General features: G+C 35.7%; 3 protein-coding genes across 6 annotated transcripts in view; all 3 read right to left on the bottom strand.

Annotated features, from left to right (window-relative positions):
• The window catches only part of LOC134839562 (uncharacterized), a 239,426-nt gene that overhangs the window by 149,601 nt on the left and 67,422 nt on the right, over positions 1-22,403 (bottom strand). The gene's annotated exons all lie outside the window — the stretch shown is intronic.
• LOC134839566 (uncharacterized) lies at positions 1,887-15,602 on the bottom strand. Of its 2 annotated transcripts, none has more exons than XM_063855159.1 (7): positions 15,425-15,602; positions 10,280-10,427; positions 9,698-9,802; positions 2,658-2,884; positions 2,298-2,433; positions 2,129-2,171; positions 1,887-2,059 (listed from the first exon to the last, which is right to left on the bottom strand). In XM_063855159.1, exons 1-7 carry the CDS (start codon positions 15,435-15,437, stop codon positions 1,988-1,990), a joined length of 744 nt encoding a protein of 247 aa, XP_063711229.1. In that variant the 5' UTR covers positions 15,438-15,602; the 3' UTR covers positions 1,887-1,987. The 2 variants fall into 2 exon arrangements, with proteins under 2 accessions (XP_063711229.1, XP_063711230.1); XM_063855160.1 differs by having other exon boundaries at positions 2,298-2,427.
• The window catches only part of LOC134839565 (flotillin-1-like), a 108,065-nt gene continuing 101,309 nt past the window's right edge, over positions 15,648-22,403 (bottom strand). For 2 of the 3 annotated variants that reach the window (XM_063855158.1, XM_063855155.1), the window contains 3 exons: positions 21,267-21,515; positions 17,527-18,063; positions 15,648-16,840 (listed from right to left, as the gene is read on the bottom strand). In XM_063855158.1, coding sequence (XP_063711228.1) covers positions 16,757-16,840; positions 17,527-18,063; positions 21,267-21,515 — 870 coding nt within the window. In that variant the 3' untranslated portion in view covers positions 15,648-16,756. Of the gene's footprint in view, positions 16,841-17,430; positions 17,454-17,526; positions 18,064-21,266; positions 21,516-22,403 lie in introns of all 3 variants that reach the window. The other variant, XM_063855156.1, reaches the window with a different exon arrangement.

The following is a 22,403-nucleotide window of genomic DNA, read 5'->3' as shown; positions in this document are numbered from 1 at the left end:
ACAAACATTTAGAAATTTTGCGCAAAAAATCATCCCAAATTTTCTTATACAGCGATGTTCAAATCTTTCTCATTAACAATCACATAAAAAACCACTAAACTGTTGGATCAATCAGTTTACATCAATATAAGTTGGAAAGATTACTAAGCGGGATTATTTCGTTGCTGCTCTACGCTGTATTAAAAAACTGATAATTTTGCACTCTTCTTCTAATATGTCTTTGAATTATTGTTTAGTTCCGACTTTCGTAACGAAAGTAACGGAATACTTGTGCTCGGGGTAGTTTTTTTTCTTCAAACAAATTTCGACATTTAACTAGCTATTTTTAACGGATTTGTTTCTACATCATTTGAAAAATATTGTTGTCCTGAGCTTAAATTTGAAAAAATATTTTACCAGTGATCATTTTTATAAAGTTATGGGAGTTTAAATATTGCCATTTGGGACAATTTGTGACAATTAACGCGCGATATATTTCGCGCTATTAACGCGTAAGCGAGATTTAATCCGTCTAAGAAATCGTTCCAAATTGGTTCAAGCAAGCTTATATGCCTTAATTGATTTGTTACTAGCAGCGAAATCTATCACTTTGTACTTAATATGGCGAGTGGGGTGATGATTTTTACAAAAAAAATCATTTTATTTTCTTATATTAAGTTTTTTTCATGTTTCTACGGCTCCAGAGACCTTAAAAGGCAATCGGAACATTCAGGGTTTTGCCCTAATACAAGCAGTCTTATTTTTTTGTCTTCAAAAGTCTGTACAATTACCAAGCTGCCATAATTATGAACGCTCCATAAAAAATCCGATACAGCAAATGCAAAAAGCAAATACAAGGCAGCCATCAATATGCCTTAGAAAACGGATATAGCAAATGCAAGTTTTGCGCTCACCAAAAAGAAACAAAATTATTTTTAAAGATTGAACGCAATAATTCATCAGAAAAAAAGTTGCCACTTAAGTCGGACAATTAGCAGGCAGCCTTCAATGCACCTCAAAAAGGCGGATATAGCAAATACTAATGGAAATTGCCAAATAAAGACTAGATTACTGTACAAATTGGAACACAAGATTTCAACCCACAAAAGTTTTAATGTGGATAAAAGGTGTATTCATTTTTTGAACAGTCATTGTCTAAGTACTCTTTATTCAGAAACCTGATGAAAAATTAATACTTGTTTTTGAAAAGTGTCTCAACATGTGCGCAAAGGTTCTCGATTGCTACTCTGGCAAAATTGGGATTTCAGAGTGCTCAATAAGACTCAATGATATTGACTAAAAAAGCTTCAAAAAAATTTGCGAACAAAAAACTCAGAATAACAATATCCGGAATTTAAAAAAAATTATACAATTTTTCTTAACACTAGAAGTTTTTTCATAGATCACTTGCAATTTACAAAAAAAATTAGCTTCTATTAGTTATTTATAACTATCATATCTCAATTTTTTAGGCTTTTTTGAATACAAATAAATATTATAAATGGACACGCAGTAATGGTAGCATTCGCAGTTTTACTTTAACATCAAAATATAACCGCTGGAACGCCAATTGGCAAGCTGTAACACCCCCTCTCTGCCGAAGGAAATAATTTCAGATATACCAACTGTTCCAAACGAAAACAAGGATTTTTCGGAAGTACTTGATTTCAATCGTGTTTTTAGTAAAGATAATGTACCCCACTTCAGTACGTTTTCTGTACAATTTTACAGCAACCATTTTTGCCCGGCGGGTCATATAATTTCCTAGAAGCTCGTTTGCTGCCTGAACCAACATAATTTCAAGCAGATAGTCCACCAAAAAATCAAGAGCTTGATGATTGGTTTTTTAAAATGAATGTCGTGAATGAAAGGTGTTAATTTAGATTTTAAGGGACAAATTAGTTGAATAAAAACAAAAAATCGATGTTAAATTTTAGGCTGCTTCTTCAAAGTAAAATTTTATTACATTTTTTGAAAGCAATTTTATATTTGGCTGGTAGTGTGGGCGTTATACTAGAGTCGCGTAGTAAAATCCTCTTGGGTCCCGAGTAAACTTTGATTGCTTGTTCAGCATGCCTGCCTGAAAGCAAGAAACAATTTATTGACATAATCACCATAAAGTATCCATAAATCAAGTCGTAAAACTGACCATTCTTATTCTAGTAGACTCATTTGTGTCCCTACTTGGCGACCTAAAACAGCTCTTTCACCCTTCTTCAAATTATAGAAACAAATGTATTACAATTTTCACTCCGCTGCTCTGTCTCAAATGATGAAACTTTAATGAAGTCTCTGAATATGTTCAGTGATGTGCCTACTTAGTAAACTGGCGAGGAGTATCACTGCTATACATATGAGAAGCGTCCATTGGGTTTTGATAACTCTTTGAAGGTTTCATGTTGGACTCGAACTGCCGTCTTTTATTCTGACCCGGAGCATGGCTTATCACTGCACCTAAAACTTCATTTGATAGAAGAGTTGGAACATGGTAACCAAACAATAGGATAATTTTTCAAAAAATAGTTTTCGTAATAGCATCTTATTAAAATCTTACTTTGCAAATGCGAAGCAAGCAAGAAACAACTTATTGGGTATCAACATACAGCCGGATCTATTTTTAATAAAAATTATGTGTGGGGCTCTTAGGTAGCCAGCGAATTGGTCGAGAAGACACCGACCGGAGCTGTAGCTGTGATGTCTGGCTCTGTTCACAGACGCTTTCACAGCCGCCGCTTTATTCTCGCGGTACTTCCAGAAGTCGCTGTTGCTTCTGTTCTCTTGGGAATGTTGAATGTATTCAAAGCGGTTGATCAGCTGAGAGACATTCATCCGTTTCTCCACAGAATCAACATCCGATATTTCAACTGATTCGTCACCTTCAATATGTACTTTTTCCTTAGTAGTTCTGAAAAAATTTGAAAAAAATAGGTGTGAATTTTTTCTTTTTAACAGCAACACCACCTTAGTCGACCAAGAAGAAATATCTCGCAAGATTTTGCAAGAGTTTTGCCAAATTCTTTAAAAAATGATGAATGTTTTTGAAAAATGTAGTAAGATCTTCCAGGGTAGCCGCCTCTCAAGTTAGCCTATTTTTGAAAGATTTTTCTAGATGTTACTTTTAGCGGCAAAAAGCAGCCTTGCGTGCCAGGACAATCTGCTAGCGCTGTTAGCGTGGAAGGAAGCAATTGGTCTACCAAATCAAGTGGTGCAAAATGTGAGAGCACCCAACCGCTTGTTGCAACCGAGGATCCAAGATTTTCCGCCTAAGACGTATATTTTGAAAACCATGACTCTGTAATGTTTATGACCGATAAAGCTTGAGGCTACTTTGATGCTGAAAAAAGCATACTTTCCGAACTTTCTTTCCTTATAGAAATATGTCAACATAATTTTTATTGGTAAATTTTACACTGACTAAGAAATTAAAGTATATTTAGCAAGTTCTTATGCACGGGATTACACTTCATATTTGGCATCTCCTGGTACCCCTGGAAGGCACTAATTCTATCTGTGAAACAAAATAAAATCGGCCTTTTCATGGCGCTGAGATAAAACCAGAAAAAAAACGTTTGACTTTTTTTCTATAAAAAACAAGAACAATTCGCAAATAATCTGCACAATTTGACAATTTGAGAGCCCGCATTTTCAATTTTTTGATCAATAAGATCAAGAGTTCTTGTTTTAAATATCTGTCTCAAGCGGAAAACTTTGGACTGTTGGCTGCTATTAACGCGTAAGCGGAGATTTAATCTAATCCGTCTTATAAATCGTTCCAAATTGGTTGAACTAAGCTTATTTGCCATATATGATTTGTTACAAGGAACGAAATCTATCTTTTTGTACTTTATATGGCGTGTGGGGGATGATTTTTATAAAAAAAATTTCAAATTTTAGAAAAAAAATTTTCATTTTGTTTTATTTCATTTAATTTTTTATTTTATTACTGCTGCTCCATAAACCTTAAAAGGCAGTCGGAACATTCAGGGCTTCGCCCTGATACGAGCAGTCTTGTTAAATTATAGCAACAAAAAAATTAACGAAAATAATCAGTTTTTGATCCACCAATAATTAATTCGAGGTACAATTTTGGCATCATATATAAAAAAAAGTTTCAAGTTTCAAGACACAATTCATTGCTGATTGAGATATGATTCAGATCTAATTCAGATCAGAAATAGGGCTGACCAGAACCTGAAAATTTTTACTGTCACAATGAAACATGTTCAAACTGGTTTTTAGAAAAGGAAAAGTTCAAAAACGATCTTCTGATAAATCTTCTTTTTATAGCTTTTGAAAAACATGACTGATTATTTGTGGTGGAAGTAAAATTCTTACGCGCCCCTCCTCCTCAGGAATTCGACCCCTACCAACCCAAAGTACGCCCCCTTTAAGCAATTTTGAGACATTCGTTTTTGGTTGACTAACCCTTAAGTTTTTTAAAGACACTTTCGGCGCCAATACAAACAAAATTTTAGCGGAGGTGCGTGCGCCAAAAAAATCTTGATTTTTTAAAATAAACTTCTTCAAAAAGTGCCAAAAAACCCCTTTTTTTGTCCTGTTTTTTATAAGGAGTTGCGAGAGGACACAAAAATCAACTTGGTCTACCTAAGAAAGGGCTGACAAGTTTTTGACATTTTTTGAACATCAGCCACTTTGAACAAATTTTCGAAAGAATGTCCCCCTTTTGAAACAAGGGAGGCGCGGGAATAAGTACAAAGATGCTCAGCTGCAATAAAAAACAAAAATCGAAGCTCTATTGGCGCAGAGCGTATAGGCGGCAACTAAAACAGTCTGAAACAAAATGAGAATCGAATTCAATAACAAATACCGTACTTTTTTACAAAACACAAAAACTAATTACATGTAAGCATTTTTTCATTATCAACTATGGCGTTTTGATTAGCCAATTTTTAGATAATTTCTTTTCCCGTAAACGTCTAATAATCAGAAACATTAGCATGTATGATCAGACCTGAGGTAGATCTGGTCATGTCTATGGGAAAATTTTTACCAAATCTATTAATTTGCAGACATGCGCTGGACTGGTTTATGTATGTTCAAACCTTCTGAGTACCTGGTATTTGTGGAAAAGATGAACTGATCTGATTTTGCATAAAATGATTGGTACGGGTTGTTCTTAAACACAATTCATGCTTGTTGAGGTCGCACAAACTGTGCTGAACTTGCTTATACCTTCTACAATTTTTATCATCTACACACATTTTGATTAATTATAACAATAAATCTTTTCATTAATCTTTTGGCAAGAAAATCAAGAGAAAAAGATAAGGTTTAAATAAGTAATTTCATTTTTTTGTCTGCATCTTATTTCTGGTCTCACACTTATTTTTCAAATCTCAGCTACAATTATTCCTAGAAAAGACAAACGTTTGTGTCTTAGTCAAATAAAGAACTAACGCAAGCATACGTGTTGCGATTACCAGGAATGGGTTCAGAGGTCGACGCTACCCGCCGTCGGAGCGTGAAGATTTCGAGTCTTTGCGTGAGGTGACAATTCTTTGCAAGCGACGATTGATTGCAAGCGACAATTCGCAGCAAAATTAAAAGGCGTCAACTCGCATTACTCGCCTTTTTCTAGCAAGCAACAAATAGCAGCACAATTAATTGCTAATTTTGGTATTAATAAACATTTTACAAAAATGTTTTGCGTTGGTTCTTGGGGGTTAAAATTCAGCGAGCGATCAAAATTTTTCAATTTAGCGTCAGTTTCAATTACATGCCAAATTGAAATGAGTTAACAGTAAAAATAAGAGTAATTTAACGTAAATAGCATCAAAATCACCTTTGTTTTGATTCATTAGTTTCGCTTTAATTATCTTGCAAGTCATTACACTTACTGATACCAGTATGCCTTTAAAGTTTGTCAAAACTTTCGGGTGGCATCTAAGCCGACAAACTAAAATGAGAAAAAATTTCCCGCAAAAAATATTTCAGACGCTGAAAAAAAACAACATCCAATCGGGACTGGAACCCCTAACGTAAGGTTTCAAAGGAAACTGCATTAACTCTACACCAAAAGCGAAGAAATACCCTCTGAATTTTGACTTCATATGAACCAAAGGTAAAATGGTTGAAAAGATTTTATTGTTAACCCGTTAAAAAGCCTACATTTCGAGTTGATAACGCTTGCTAATTGCAAGCGTAATTATTTTAATCATCAAAACTCGTCTGAATAAAAAAACATATATTCTTTGCTACTTTTTTCTAAAGCCGAGGAAAAATTTTTAAAAATCTTTTTTTTTGTGCATATCTTTACCCTGAATTTAGTTTTTACTGCAAATTGATATAATTTCGTTCTGATTGTGAGTTATTTGGAGTAATTAGCTTACTTCAATTCAATATGGAGCGAGTTCTTATCCAGATTAATTATTGCCGCTCACGCAACCCGTTGACTGAAAACTGAAAAAACAAGGCGCTCACCTCCCGACTCAGGAATTCGACTCCTTCACCTTAGGGTGCCCTTTGGTACAATTTTACGACATCCAATCTTGACCAATTGACCCTAAAAACTTTCTAAAGTCTCCTTTTGAGCCAATATATTTTAATTTGGCCAAACTCTTCTACCTTTTTAGTTTGTTGTTTGAAATTTTTGTCTGCACGTAGAGCTTTTGGTCGAAATAGAGTCTTTTTAGTGTTGTGGAAGTGCTCACAAAACCAATTTAATTGACCTAGAAACGACCATAAAAATTTGAACATCGGCTCCCGTCGGAAAAATCCTAGGTTCACCATCCCTGTAATTAATAAATATTTTTCGTTTTTATTCCTCCTAACGAAATTGTATACGTTAACATTTTAGTGAAATCAAAGTCTAATATGAGCTTAATGACGCAGTTTGCTATGAACTGACTTAATAATATCTTTTTGAACATGAAAGTGCGCAGCGTAGAGAGGAAATAATAAGTAAAGTCAGAGAAAAGGCCATGGGCATAAATGAAGAAGATGCCTTTGAAGTTATTTGAGTAACAAAAACGTAGGAGAAGACAGGTTGACTAACTTGTTCTTCAAAACTTTTCGTGCATGTTGAGGTCGCACAAACTGAGTTGCACTTGCATATACTTTCTACAATTTTATGAACAAAAACACATATTTGACTTGTCATAAAATTAAACCTTTTCATTGAATATTTTGGATATAAAATCAAGAGCAGAAATGGGGTCTATATTAGTAATTTTATTTGTTTTATTGGCAACTAGTTTCTCACACTTAGTTTTTAAATCTTAACAAACGTTGGTGTCTTGGTCAAATAAAGAACTAATGCTCGCATACGTGTTGCGTTTACCAGGGATGGGTTCAGGTGTCGACGCTACCCACCGACAGGAGCTTCAAGAGTTCGAGTCTTTGCGTCAAGTGACAATTCGTTGAAAGCGACGATTGATTGCCAGCGACGATTCGCAGCAATTTTAAAAAGCGACAATTTTTACCAAGCGTCAGTTCGTAGCAATTAGCAGCATGATTAACTGCTATTAGCAGCGCAATTAGCAAGCAACAATTAGCAGCACGATTAATTGCTAATTGGGGATTAATAAACGATTCGAACTAAGCAAAAATGCTTTGAGTTGATTATCGGAGTTTGACAACCAGCGAGCGATCAAAACTTGTAATATAGCATTGTTTTGAATTGAATGCAAAACTGAAACAATTTAGCACTAAAATAAGAGTAATTGAACGTAAGTAGCGTCAAAATCACTTTTTTTTTCGATTCATTCTTTTCGCTTTATTTGTCTTGCAAAACATTGAACTTGTTTATATCAAAATTTTTTAAGATTTTTTCATGAGCGAGCGAGGGAAAACAGCAACTTGTCCACGTTGGAGAAACTTTAAATATTAACCGCCACAACAATACCACTAAGAAATCCAGTTGTTTATGCGAGAAGAGACAGTACAAAGCTTCTGTGGTCACCATTGCAGATGAATTAGTCAGCATATCCGGAGAACGTGCCCACAAAATTTTCCATGCAAAAAAGAAGTGCAAAAACGGAGTAAATTTTGACACATGCACGAACCTAAATTTTCAAAATTAACACTTTTCTGACTTAAGTTTCTTCCAAGACGCTAAATTAGCATGAGTGCAAGAAAAGCAATTCTGTGGTGAAAAACTGACCACAGGCAGCGGAGCGTTATTTGAATCACTCGAACTGCATTACCAAGCCAAACTATTTATGGATTCCGCAATAAAGACGCTCTATTTGTTCTTCTTTTAAAGTTTTGTTTTCTTTTGATCAGTGCGACGAAAAATGAGCATAGTTTAAAACTTGTCTCTGGATGCTAGGAACAAACAGACACCAAATTGTGCTCCTGCCCATCAAGAGCACAGTTTAGCCTCGTAAAGAACGAGGAGATATTCTTTTTGGTTGGATCAAAAAATTTTTGTTGACTTGTTATAAAACTGTAAATTTTGAGGATTGAACGTGCTATCAAACAGAAAGGAAAACAATATTGGAGCCTCCCAGAATCGTTTACGTTGAAAATTCTTGGTATATCAGCCTCGAGACAATTGTTGTTTTGCCTAAGTACAAGTCACTCGCCAGAAATTTTCAACGGCAACGCGCAACTGATTCCGCCCCACATGAATAAAAACCATTGCCGTGCTTTTGGAGTTAAGCCAGACCTTGAGAGGGGATGACTTTCGCCTTTTTGACTTGGGTCGCATGACAAAGGCCGAGTATTTATATTTGCCACCGACGAGCACTTAGAAATTTTGCAAAGCAACATAGTCTGGCACGCAGATGGGACATTTAGAATTTGAGAAGACTTCAGTTAACGTGCTTCAGAAGGTATTCAATGGAGTAACTATGAAACGATGCTTCTTAAGTTTTGCTCAGGACAATTAGGGCACAATTCAGATTAGCACCAGTTTATCGACAAAAAACACGCATGCTTCTAAAATCATTCGTTTCTCTGGCATTAGCAGCTGAGGTCGACAGGGAAATCGGCATGGCTGCTTTACGTTGTAAGATTTCCGACAAAATTGACGAGTCGCCTTTATCGGATAACTTCGATGTCTTTGAATTGATTTGGGTCAAAACCATTTTCCGAGGTCGCATGGGAATTGGGCATTTCATTATTTCACTCTGAAATCAGTTCGAAAATGCCAGAATGGAAGACAGAAAACCAACATTTTGGTCAAGGGATGGCATAGGGTTTTCCAGATGGAATTGTTGTGTTCGTAAATTCATCCAGTCCTTGCAAGAAGAACAAAGTCAGACGGCGAACAAATTGGTGAGAATAACATCCTGAGAAAGTGCCGCCAAGGTGGCAAAATGCAAAAAAAAATCCAGTCGGATTAGTTGAACTCCTTTTACAATATAGCAAAAACAAAAAACTCAGCAAGTTGAGGGCCTCTCATTTAATTTTGATAGTTAGTTTCTTTATTATTTAATTTAACACTTTCTTTTAAGTTTTTCTCAGATCTGATAAAAGTTTTTACGGCTACTAATTATTGCCTGCTTCGCATCGTCTCGTGCTGCGAATGATCGCTTTTTACATTTGCTACGAATAGTCACTTGCGACTAATTTTCACTTGCGACGAATAGTCGCCATGCCGAATCATTGGCCTGCAGTTTTCCACCTCTGGTATTACTCTAAGACATGAGTTTTGGGCAATAAAGAAAACTCTTCGGCCGACCTATACGAAAAGGAGGGTGAATCAATTATTTCCTAGATTCTCATCTAGATCAAGAACATTATAAAGCTTTACCCGGAAGGGCATCCTTTTTTTGGAAGAAAGATGTCAGCATGATCATGTAGTTGTCTTCCACTGAATCTGTCAAGTTTATCTAGGAAGGGTTCCATTTTGAACAACCTGGAAAATATCAACGAAAAATCGAAATCAATCTTATTGAGTTCCGGTTTTAGGTATGAGGCGGGTGTTGCTTCCTCTGGGATTCAAGCCTCTATGAGTCCCCTTTTTGGTACTATTTTGCGCCTACCAACATTTCTAAAGGCGCTTTTGGCGTCGATGTATACTTAATTTGAAGGTGAGCCGACGCTGACAAAAATGCCAAAAAAGCCCAAAAAGCTTGCCACTCCAGTAGAAAATTGCCGGCGGGTCAAAATTTGGTCAAAATAGCGTCCATGTTTTTGGAAAATTTAGGAAATAAATTAGGCCGCGAAAATTTTTTCAACCTCCCTCGAGAAAATCCTACATTCGCAATTGCATAAGAACGTTTATAATATAATTTTAAATCGCAAAAGCAAAGCCTGGGCATAGATTCACGAAAGAGTAACCACTGTCGCGAAAGCTTGAAATGCAAATAATTAGAGCGGAGTGTCAGGATACCTGTAATCCGAAAACTGATGATCCACATTTGTGACGTCATCCGCCTGCACATAAGTGTTGTGTCTAGTGTTGGTCTTGGAGTGACTCAGCAGTACTGCGAGGGAACTCTGAGGCAGAGACAACTTATTTGCCCCAGTCTTGTTGCAATCTAAATCGAAAACGGGCAATAAAATAAGGTATTTTTTCTCAGACAACCCCTTTTCCTCGCTCAACCAAGAACTTTCACTGATAAAAATTAATTTCACGCTTTTTGGTTGTTATGATTTTCGGCAATTAAAGTCTTGCTTGGAAAAACAGCATCAAATTCTTCGATCTTTACTGTTCAAATTTAAAAAAGAAAGTGCTCAAATCTCAACCAACTGGCAAAAACTAAAAATTGAAATACAATCTTGGTTTATTTTATAATTTTCATTCCACCACACACAAGAGGACAAAACTAATTAGTTCGTATAACATTCATTAAATAAAAACGGACTATCCGAGCCCGTTAAGAAAAAAGAAAAGATCGATTATAATGGATTTTCGTGGTCTATTTTCTCGAGGGGGGGGGGGGGGCGGATTTTCAAAAAATTTTCCAAAATTTTGACGACCTTTTTTTTAGCTCGACCAAATTGATTTTTCGAGCTCGCCCAAAACACTGTTTTGCCCCTATTTTGGCTAAATTTTCTGAGCCGCAGGCAAATTTTTGAAAAAACAGTCAAAAAAGCCGTTTTTGGGCACTTTTTGAAAAATTTTGACAAAAAAACCGCGTTTTTTTTGGCGCGCGGTCCCCCTCAAAGTTAGTATATATTGGCGCCGAAGGCGACTCTAGAAAAATTTTAGGGTCGGTCGGCCAAAAATGGATTTCTGAAAAAGTATCAAAGGGGGACCCTTTGGGTCGGCAGGGTGTCGAATCCCTGAGGGGGGGGGGGGACGTCCGCCCCCTTTCCCCCCCTAAATCCGCCCCTGGTCTAGAACATTGTCAATATAACCGATTCTCATGTTATACTCAGACAACGGAATTGGTTAAAAATGGATTTGAATCCATTTTTTTTGCTAAAACATTGCATTATTATTATTTTGAAATCCATAATAATGGATTATATAATGATTAAAAAATCACATTAAACTGGATTTTTTTTCATTTGATTTTTGTTTTGCATCGTGCAAAATTTTGCAAGAATTTTGCAATTATCAACTGAGTAATGCGGAAACTTTGCAAAGCAAGTGTACGTACGGCCTACTCCATTTCTAAACCTAAACTCAAATTGCAAAAATATTCTCTGAACCTCTCCCCGCAAACTTTTGTCCCTTTGCTCCCTTACAGCCCCGCATCCCAGCGTTTGCCTCTCCACTGTCTGACCACCTAAGACATCACCACCTAAAACACCACCCCAACTCCGCCACCACCTGAACTGAAACCCCTCACCCCCCTGAACGCCCCTCACCACTTAAGACAGGGTGGGTGAGGGGATTTTGGCTTAGTTGGAGTTCGTGTGGCAGAGGGTGGGGGCTGTGAACCAAAAGTTGGGGGGCATAAGGTGGCAAAAGGGGATGTTATTGAAGGGGGATTAGTCCACCTCCAATTTTACCTTTACCCCCGAATATTGTAAAAGTAAAAGAAAATTGTTGAAAGGAACAAAATTCAGTTATTGAGTAACATAGAAAGTAACAAAAATATCAAAGCCGCGCAGAAAAAAAATAAATTGAAAAAGTAACCAATTTCAGTTTAAAAAGTAGAAAAGATTCCATGTGCGTTGAAATTGCATCTCAATAAGGAGAAAACACATCGATTATAATTGAGTTTCATTGTCAAGATTCAAAAAAAAATGATTATAATAGATTAAAATGGATGGTGATGCCTCGAAAATTATTAATATTCTAATCTATTTTTAATTGTTATAATAGATTTTTTTCTTTTTTTGTGGATATTGACAATAAAACTCAATTATTATCGATTTTTATTCATGGAGCTCCGATGCCGGTTTCACAATTTAAAGTTTGCCGTCGAAGAGAAATTGTGAGCTTTAGATTGGAAAAAATGTGCGACTTCTTGATAGAATAAGAGAGGCCGTCAAATCATCGAACACAGGGCGAGGTGCTCGACTTATGCTGCGACCATGTCTGAAAAATATTGGGTATGTTTCAACATTTTCAACCAAATGTTGGTATTTTCCGAATTTCTTGACCAAAAAAAGCTGCTTGCTCAATTTTGCTCGGCTCAAATCAGATATGTGTTGACCAGTTGGACCGATTTTGGGTAAGTTTCGACAGTCTCGTTTTGTTTCGACCAAACAAAAAAATGCCCGTATTAGCTCGAATCAGCAAAACTTCTTACTCTACGGCTCCGCCAAAATTACACTTAAATCGCTTTTGTTTAGAAATCTGGACTATGTTGGACAAAAAAATCAGTTGACGTAAAAACATCAAATGGGATCAGTGAGACGACGTATTAAAGACTTTTGAGTCGTGATTTGCGGAAAAATTCTCAAAAAAGAGGAAAAACCGATTGGAAGTTTTTGCAAATTCTTTTAATTGGCTAATACAGACAACAATTTTTTGTCTAAGACTTTGAACTGTTTGACAACTTGATTTATAACTCCTAAAAGCTTGACGTGTGTTTCGACTGTGTCGAACTGTTTTTTGATTATTTTTGACTTCTCTGAGGCTGCCTTTATCATTATTAAAATGTAAGCAAACATATAAGCAGAAGCGACGCTCTGCGCTCTTGCGATACAAACAAAAAAGAACAAAAAAATGAAAATTTTTGACAAAAAAACTATATCAACCAGAATTTTTGTAAACTCAAAAATTTTTATAATTTCGCAAAAGAACTCTTAAATAAACTTACGCCGAGCAAAAAATTTAAGAATTGACTTCGAAAGGGACAAAATTAACCAAGCGGACACAAAGTTGCCGTCAATTTTTGAGCAGACGCCATTTGAGCCCAGAAAATGATTGTGAAAAAAATTTAAATCCTACCTGAAACTACAAAAAACAACATTTTCAACTCAAACGAAAAAAGCATGAAGCCGTCAAAGTCTGAGCAGATAAACCAAAGTCCAGAAATTCAACTGTTGCCGTAAAAAATTTCACTTTCTTTCAAACTGAAGAAAGCAAGGTTCGGTAGGGACTTGAACCTCAGACATTAGGGTCCAAAAGGCGACCACCTTACCTCTAGGCCAGGTGGAGACGAACCCCTAATTTTTTAAGATTTCATAAGAAATTGTATACGAGAAAAAAACCTAGTTTGCGATTACGCTACACTTGCTCTGACAAGTGCAAGCATATGTGTTCGTTCTACTTGGTTTCTGCTGATGTAGCAGCTGGCTTCTGATAATTTTTCAGTTGATTTCTAATTATTGACATCAAAAATAATTTAAAGTTTTAACAGGCGATTCTGAGAGCTGAGAACTGGATAACTAATTCTTTCAAATTGGATTTTTCACTTTTTGTTGATTCTCGTCCAAAGTTAAAACTTTCACTTAAAATTTTTTTCGTAACCCGTTAAACCATAGATCTCAAAGACTTAAGGAGTCACCTATCTTTTTAATTCTTCTCAAATGTTTATCTTTTACTTCAACGACTACTGCTTGCAATCAGTGGCGGAAAAATGAGTCAGTTTTTAGTGTTTGAGTTGCAGTTACAGTTGCAATTTCGTTTTGTTTTGTACAATCAGTTTTTGTTTGCTCTGCTCTTGGATTTGAGCTGCTATCATACTATTTTTCTTTTATACATTTATTTAATCAAAGCAAAACGTGCATTTTCCTTGAATATATTGCAGGGGAAAATTTTGAAGTTTTTTTAGTTTCGACAGTTTTAACCAAACTGAAATAATTTCAGATCTCTGCAGCTAAGAAAACCTTGACCAGGCAACATTTATCCCATGTACGCTTCAACTGAGTTATAAGACATTGCAAAGACAAGTGAATCTTCATTGACCTCATTTTAAGCCCCAATGAGTGAGGTCTGTAACTAAATAACCACTTATCCATACTCATCAGAAAGAAGATAAACAATTTATCAACCAATCAGATTCAAGACAAGAAAGCAAACTTACGAATTAAATAAATATGAAGCTAGTTATTTTCCTCCTGTTTTTTTTGTGATTGGTTAATACGGTATTTGTCTCTGTACTGACGAGTATGAACACTCGGTTGTCTACTTACGGCTATTTTTGGAGCGATTTTGAGCGGTACAAAATTTTAATTATTTGTTTGTGGAATCCAAAACAGCAAAGAAGACCAAAGAAAAGTAGCAAGGTTGCGGTTTTCGCGACAAATCTTATTTTGGCTTGTTTCGGAATCCGTTTACAATGCACAGTTTGGCCTCGTAATGATGTGACATTTATCATGCGACCATCTCGACCAAAATTGGGTGTTTCGGCGTTGTCGACCAAATTTTGTTTCGAGCTTTCTGATCAAGATAAAAGTTTGCTCTGGAACATAATTGCGCTAGTCTGTTGTAAAAAAAATTAGGTAGTTTGCAAAAATCAAATAGGATCGAGTGAGACATCGTATTAAAGACTTTTTCTGTCATGATTTCAAAATTTTTCTCTAAGTTAATTTACAATAAAGCTGCTGTTTTTAGATAATTCAAACAATTGGCCTTTACAGTCAATAATTTTTTGTTTTACACCACTTTTAAGTCACCATGGCTGTCCTTAAAATGAGTTAATTGCAAAAAAAACATATGCCGTAGCAAAACTTTGCATCACTTGTAATGCAAAACAAACAAAAAACAATAGACGTCGAAAGAAAAACTTTGACAAAAAAACTAGGTCTACATAAATTTTCGTAGGCTCAAAAAGTTTTGTAAAATTTTCAGTAAAAAACTTAACGTTTCAATAAAATTAACGCCGAGCAAAATATTTAGTTTTTGTTTTCGCAAATGAAAAAAATTACTAAGCTGAAACAAAGCTTTATACCTGAAACCTATGCATCTTGAAACTTAAAGCAATATAGTTTTGCTTCTACTATGCAATGCCAAACGGATCCCGCATTTTTGGTACATTTTTCCTCAAAATGTGGTTTCTGCTTTAAGTTCTAGGCATATGAAATAGGTTCTGTTAACAACACCGGAGCTCAATAACTAAGATCTCACCCACCATGCTCAATTGTTACCTAAAGTAATTGCTTATTTTTCAAAAATGTGTCTACTGCTTACCTGTATCCGTCATTTGATGCTCGTTCCAGTTTCGTCTGTCGATCAATTTAAGTGTTGCACTGTTACCAAGTTATTATTGCCTCTCTTCCCTTTGCGGTTTATAGTTTATATCTTTCCCTCAGCTTAGTTTACAACTCTCTGTCAGTGAATTACCAAATAAAACTAAACATTGACCATCCCAAATGGTAATCTCACTGCTTGTTGCTGTTTACAGAGAACGGGGAAGTTGACAGAAGTTAATTCTTGAATAGTAGCTATTTAATTTGGGAACAGGTTTTACAAAATTTTCATTCTTAAATTCATCAATTAATTATCTAAGAATATAATTTACAGAAACTGTGAAGAAAAAGACAACATCGAATGACACGAAGCTCTTTTCCAATATACCATCCAATGGTTTCATGAGATATCTATGGGTTTGAGAAAATCACATAAAAATGTCCAAAACTAATAATGGTGTCTAGATTTTATATTTGAACCGGTTCCAAAATAATTACAGAGAACCCAAAATCTACCGGTGCGGTGAATGATGTTGTTATGAAAAAGAGCATCACAGTTCATAGAATACGAAATAATTCAAGACAAAGAGGAAAATCTAATCATCAGGGTTAGTGAAAATCAGAGCAGGCAGTCAGGTTTGAAATGAAATCAACATCTGGAGATGATCATATAATACAAACATCAACGGGCGGCATTCGTATAACTTTTCAAGCTAAGTTGGAATGCTCACCTTACCCTCAAGGGATATTGAAACTAAAGCATTTTTGACAAACTATTTCAATGTCCCTTTTTATTTCTAAAATCAACACAATTAGATAGAAATTAATAAGAACATTATTTAATTGATATGAACAAAAATTTAAATCGAATAAAATGACACATTTGCAAACTCATCTAGACAAAGCACTAAATTTTATAAATCCTACAATGCATGTAAAGTCTGATTACGAATTATTTCAGATTGAGAGACAATACAGCCTTCAAATTAAAAAGGGTGCGTTTTTGGCTCGAACTGATGCAATGTAGAGTGCCATGTTTTAAAGCAGCACACTTAAGGGATCTCTGTTACTATTTTCCACTTTTGCAAAACTCACGCATGCTTAACCGTCGAATTAGTTCTTTATAGGGGTAGGAATTCATAACTAGGTAACATAGAGTGGGGGAAATAGTTAGAGATCCCACTTAAAAGCCTAATAATGAGGACAGGCAACACCAACTACTACAAAATTATCCGCAACTGCAAAAAGTTCAATTAAGTAGGATAGAATCAAAATCGAGGAAATTTTCTGCAATATTATGCAACACAGTCTTAAGACTGGTAGTATTTCTGTTTTAGATGTCAAGTGTCGAGGGGTCTCCTCCGAGTTTATCCCTAGATTTTGTCCGTTTCACTCTTTGACTTTTCGCTCCCAGTGCCTAAAACCAGATCAGTCTTCGTTGCGAATAATGAACATTCCCGATTCTAACTTATAAATAATAAATAAGTTCGTTTTCAAGCAGGGAACAATTTGCCTATAAGTTACAAAAATGATTATACTTGAAAGTTCATGCCAACGCAAATGCAATAACACCAACAATATTATACGCATTAACAATATTAAGCCCATCCCATGTAACTAATCCTGAAGACATGCTATAGTTGGTAGATGGTGCTGATTAGAAACTGTACTTTCAAGTCAACTTCAAACGATTTACGCCATGCAAGCTCTTCCCATTCCCACCAAAATGTAAAAAAAACTTCACACTAACTTCCCGCATTAAGCCTTCGAACAACCTCGCTCCTCGCTTTCTATTATCATAGTCCATTTTTCAGAAACTTTAATATAATCAAAAACTTTGCTTCAGGCTACAGCTCATAACATCGTGCAAGGTACAACGAAACATGATTGCGGTGATGATGAAACAATGCAAAACATATTGGATGTACACAATTATAAGTTAACCGAAGTTTCGACTTTGAGTTCAGTTAGTTTTATGAAGCGGGTCAGTGACACCATTTAACTTACTTTCACTATCTTTTCGTGATAGCCTTAAATTAGAAAAATCATTGTAAATCATTTGTATTGCTTTCTTCATTGAAATATATTTACGCTAAGACTCACTTTAGACAAGTCGACTCCGGTCATGTTGTTGACAACTTGTGGGAGTCTTTCCACAATGTCCAGCACTTCACCGGTCAGTTTTGCCGCTCCAATCTGGGCGTCGCTTCCAGTTGCCACAAGCTTGATGCCCTTAGTTCCCTCAGTGAGGGGCGCGGCCACCTCCGCCACCATCTGGGGAAGCACCTGCAACACCATGTCGACCAGAGCAGCGTCCTGGTACTGTTGCCAGGCCTTCGCCTTCAGTGCCATCTGTTCGGCCTCCGCTTTGGCTTTAGCGTTGATAGCCGCAGCCTCAGCATCGCCCTTCAACTTGATAGCCAAGGCCTCCGCTTCTGCCTCGTTAATAATCATAGTAGCCTGACCAATTGCAAGCTGCTCTTTCTTGTACTTTTCGGCCAGTGCAGGTTGCTTCACTTTAGCATCTAATTCCTTCTGTCTTCGGAGGATCTCCTGTTCTTGAATAGCTATCTGTTGATTCCTTTCAATTTCCTTGATCTTAGTTTCCTCAGCAATAATTTTCTGCCTCTGAATAGCAGCCTAAAACAAAACTTAGGAACATAGTTTGAATTATAATCTATTTCACATGCCCGTTTCGATTATTGAAATGTCTAAACACATACTCCGGCAAAAAAAAACGATGCCCATGATCAAAACATAGCCAACATAGAATTGCAAAAAAAAAACAAATGAGATATATTAGAATAGGAGGTAAATTTTGATATAAATAGAACAATGCTTCATATTTTGTTGTTTTGATATTTTAGTTTCTTTGGGTTCATTTGTACCTTCGATTCTATAACAAAATTCAATTTCAAAGCACAACCATCGTAGAGTTGGAAAATGTTAACAATCTACAGGAAACCAAAAACAAGAAAACCAAGATTTCTAAGATTTTGAAATTTTCATCTTTTGCGTTTTTTTAGCTCAGATAACATCACCTTATAGCAGGGGCGGATTTTCGAAAATGTTCGAAAATTTTGACGACCTTTTTTAGGTTGACCAAATTGATTTTTGAGCGAAGCTCTCCTAAAGCACTAAAAAGACGCGTTTTGGCCAAATTTCCAAAGCTACAGATCGAAATTATAGCAAGTGCCACCTAATAAGTTATCACTTTTAATGAACAAAAAAGAAGGTTCGTACAAAAACACTAACAATCGCACGCTTGTTAGTGTAATAACCATGAGTGTTGCTTATTTAGAGAAATAGAAAGTCAATAAAATTTATATTTTGGATAAACCTGAAACTAAAGATAAGCAATGATTCTTCAATTTGGTTTTTTTAAGATGTTAATCAAACAAAGAAATGTCTAAAGTTGACTGTAGATATACCAGCAAAATTAATAACAAAAACGTTTGCCACTCTTAGTACTGGGAAGGGTTAGAATAAGTTTCAGGAACTAGTTCTCCACAGCTATATTCGAAATATTTATAGCTGAATTGAGAGCTATTCGAAATAGTCGCTTGCTTTACTCGCTCCAATTTAAACTAAAAAGCAGAAACTTTCTAACCAAAGCTTATCCAAAAAAATTGTAAATATCGATCGAATCACGACAGAAACTTCGATCTTTTTAATGTCGATATCAACGTGTTTTTGCTTACTTTCTGCAGTTTTTTTTCCAGTAAAAGGCTATTGAATAAAGTAAAACTAATAACAACAGAGAGTCAAAAAAACTAGACGAATACAAAGTAGCATTGAATTAAATTGAGAGTTTAGTCTCTCATCGTGTCATGTATAAAATGCGTGTCATTTAATCTGAAAAACGGAACAAATAAGAACAGAACAGAGACAACTTAATTGATTTTTTGGGATCCGAATCAAGTCTTAAAGGCCTGTAGCTTTAAGAAGATGCCAAACTTGAACTTAACGAATTTTTCATGTCAAAATTAGCCGCAAAAACACGTTAAAGCTCTTTGAATTACAAGAATTGTTTATGATTCGCACTCATCCCATTTATTTATCTTGTCAATTTAGAGCAAACTGGATCACCAGGTATTTTTTTATTGCACTGGAAATTCAAAAAAAAATTCAAGTCCCTTTTTGAAACAAGATTACATTCACGTTTTTTGTGACCTTTACACTTTTGTTGTAAAAAGGAAATGTACTGATAATTTCAAAAAAAAATCAAAAGAAAAAACGCGAAAAACCAAATCTGAGCGTGACCAAATTTTTAACGTTTATAACGACATAAATAGGTGAAAATCACTTAATTATTTACACTATAAAAATCTGTACGGATAACTTTTTTATGACTAGTGGATCATTTGATCATTTCCCCCCATAATGACCAAGTGAGCTATCTCCCCCAAGCAAAAACGGCAAGACGCTGCAAAAAGACGATAGCAAACGCAAATAGATGGTTGCTGTGTTCATAACACGCAATCAATTGACCGACTGAAGTTTATGAGTATTGAGAAAAAAATCGAAATTTATGAGAATGTTTTGCAGATTTTTGTTTGGACGACCATTGTCTCATCGAGGAAAGCGAGTTACCAGGGTTAGTGCTCCAGCCTTGTTTCTCTACAGCACGTTAATAATGTACGCAATAGCATCCTTTTAGGATAAAAAAAGCTTAAGTGCCTCAGTTTTATTGATTCGTTTTTCACTCTGAATATAATTTATGAGCTTTGATACTGTAATTTTTGGCGTTCCAAATTCGCTGGAGAATCTGGTTCATGATTTCATATCTTTCAAACTATTTTCAAGTGGTTATAAACATGTCAACTACCTATTTAGCTCCCCCGTTCACGCGAGAATGGGGAGGGAGATTGCTCAATTGATCCTGACTAGGTAATACACGCCAAGTTGAAGCAAGAGGTAAAAGATGGCCAACTGGCAGTTGGAAAAGAGTAATGAACGCAAGTTAACAAAAAACCACTGAAAATGAAAAAATCTCATCTTTCGAATTTCAAAAAAAAATTGATGCCCTTTAAGCTCTTTGAATTTCTATAACAATTTATGAATGGCGCTTTCTTGATAACAATAACCCAGCTTGAGAAAACTGGATCAATAGGTAAAGTTTTTATTCCGCTAGAAACCTAAGATTTAAATTCCATATTCAAAACTAGAAATTGTTCACATTTTTCCGCACCATTTCCACATTCGAATTTGGAGTGCTAATTAGGTAACTTTCAGTAGATGAATTTCAACTGAACTCAGAAGGTGCACATTTACCTAAGTGCATTCATAAATTTACCTAAGTGCATTCATGTATGAATGCCCATCTGTAGTTATCAGAGCATTTTAAGACTTTTTCCTGAAAAAAAAACAAAAAAAATCACCAAGACCTATATAAACGAAATACAAGAGAAATCTTAAGCGGGAATGAACGCAGCAATTCATTCATCTTCTTTTTGTTTTTCATTTTTTTTCCGGTAAAAAAATGACACTGTTGTCAAGCACAAGCGCACACCTTGTTTATAGAATTAAGACAATAGACAAATATATAAATGTTCAACTTGTTTGCGTTCCTTGTTGATTTTAAAAAACTGACCACATGATCTCATCAATTTTGCGCGCTTTCTGTTCTTTCAGAAGCATATTTATCGTCTAGGCAATTTGGCTAACTATGCTTACGCCCAGGCTACCGCGAGCTGTAGATCTTTTATTCGACAAGGAAAATTACGAAAAAATTGAACAAGCGTATGAAATACGTGACCCAGATAAATTACATCATCGTTTGCTTTTGTTATATTTGACCTATTTTGCTTGAAATTCAATTAAAAGATGTCCTGTTTACGTACCTGCAAATCGTAAGCAAGGTCAGCTTGGGCCTGTTGCACGTAAATCTTCTCATTATACTTGGCCTGTTCAATCTCATAAGTTCTCTTCGATTCTGCCATTTTTTCTTCGTTGTAGTACCTGGATTGTTCCTTCTCTTGAGTAGCTTCTGCCTCCTTGATTCCAGATTCCATCTTTGCCTGCGCCTCTCCGATCCTGGCGTCTCTTCTCACTTCTTCGGTCCTGCTCATTCCCAGAGCTTTCAAGTAGCCCTAAATTAAAACATATTTTTCTCTAACTCATATCATTGATAAAAATCATTGTTTAGAATCAATTCAGACGCTAACTCAATATATAAAGTTAGGTCGGAAAAATTTTGCAATTAAAAAAAAATTGATGCAAATACAACACATCACGAAGAAACGTTTTGACAAAGAAACGTAGCCAACGGACAGCTGGAAAAGTTTCAATGAGCGCATGAAAACGAGAAAAAAATATACTTCTTTGACCATCTTTCGGCTTTCAAATTTCGGAATAATGACCATCTTGAAGTTCATAGAATCTTTTATGATTAGCACCATATTCATGAAATTAACTCGGTTTGAGAAATTGTTTATTCCGCTGGTATAGATCATACATGTTTTTTTTTCGCGCCATGGATCTACTTAACACATACCACTCCCCTTACAGGGAGGGGGTAATTGTTACGTAGATTAATTTAGTCGAATTTTCGACCAATCAGATTGCATCAAATTCGAGTTATAAACAGAACTCTCAAGTGCTAACTTACTTCTTTCATTTATAGGGGTGGCAATTCTTTAGTAGGCACTATAGGAGGATTGTTAAATAGATCCCACGCCATTTTCACTTCCGTTGTTGAACCGCGTGATTTTTATCTTCTTTATAGCAAACTAATTTTCATTGATAAATCAAAATTCAAACCGCGAAAAATCAAATCTGAGCGTGAACCAATTTTAAAACTCTTGTAAAAAAAATCAACACGACATTTAGAAGCGATAAATCATAGTTCAATGAAGGAGGCAGAGCAAAAAAACGGAATCGCCTAAGAGCAGAAAGCGTTTAAAAGTCGAAAAGGTCCAAGAGCAGAAAAAAAGATTTTTTATGGGATAATCGATGAAAACGTTTAGTAGTATCGTCAA

Source organism: Symsagittifera roscoffensis, chromosome 2 (assembly GCF_963678635.1).
Source record: "Symsagittifera roscoffensis chromosome 2, txSymRosc1.1, whole genome shotgun sequence".
In the NCBI taxonomy this organism is placed as follows: domain Eukaryota; kingdom Metazoa; phylum Xenacoelomorpha; order Acoela; family Convolutidae; genus Symsagittifera; species Symsagittifera roscoffensis.
Note: the sequence above shows the minus strand (reverse complement) of the source record. Positions and strands in the feature narration are given on the sequence as shown.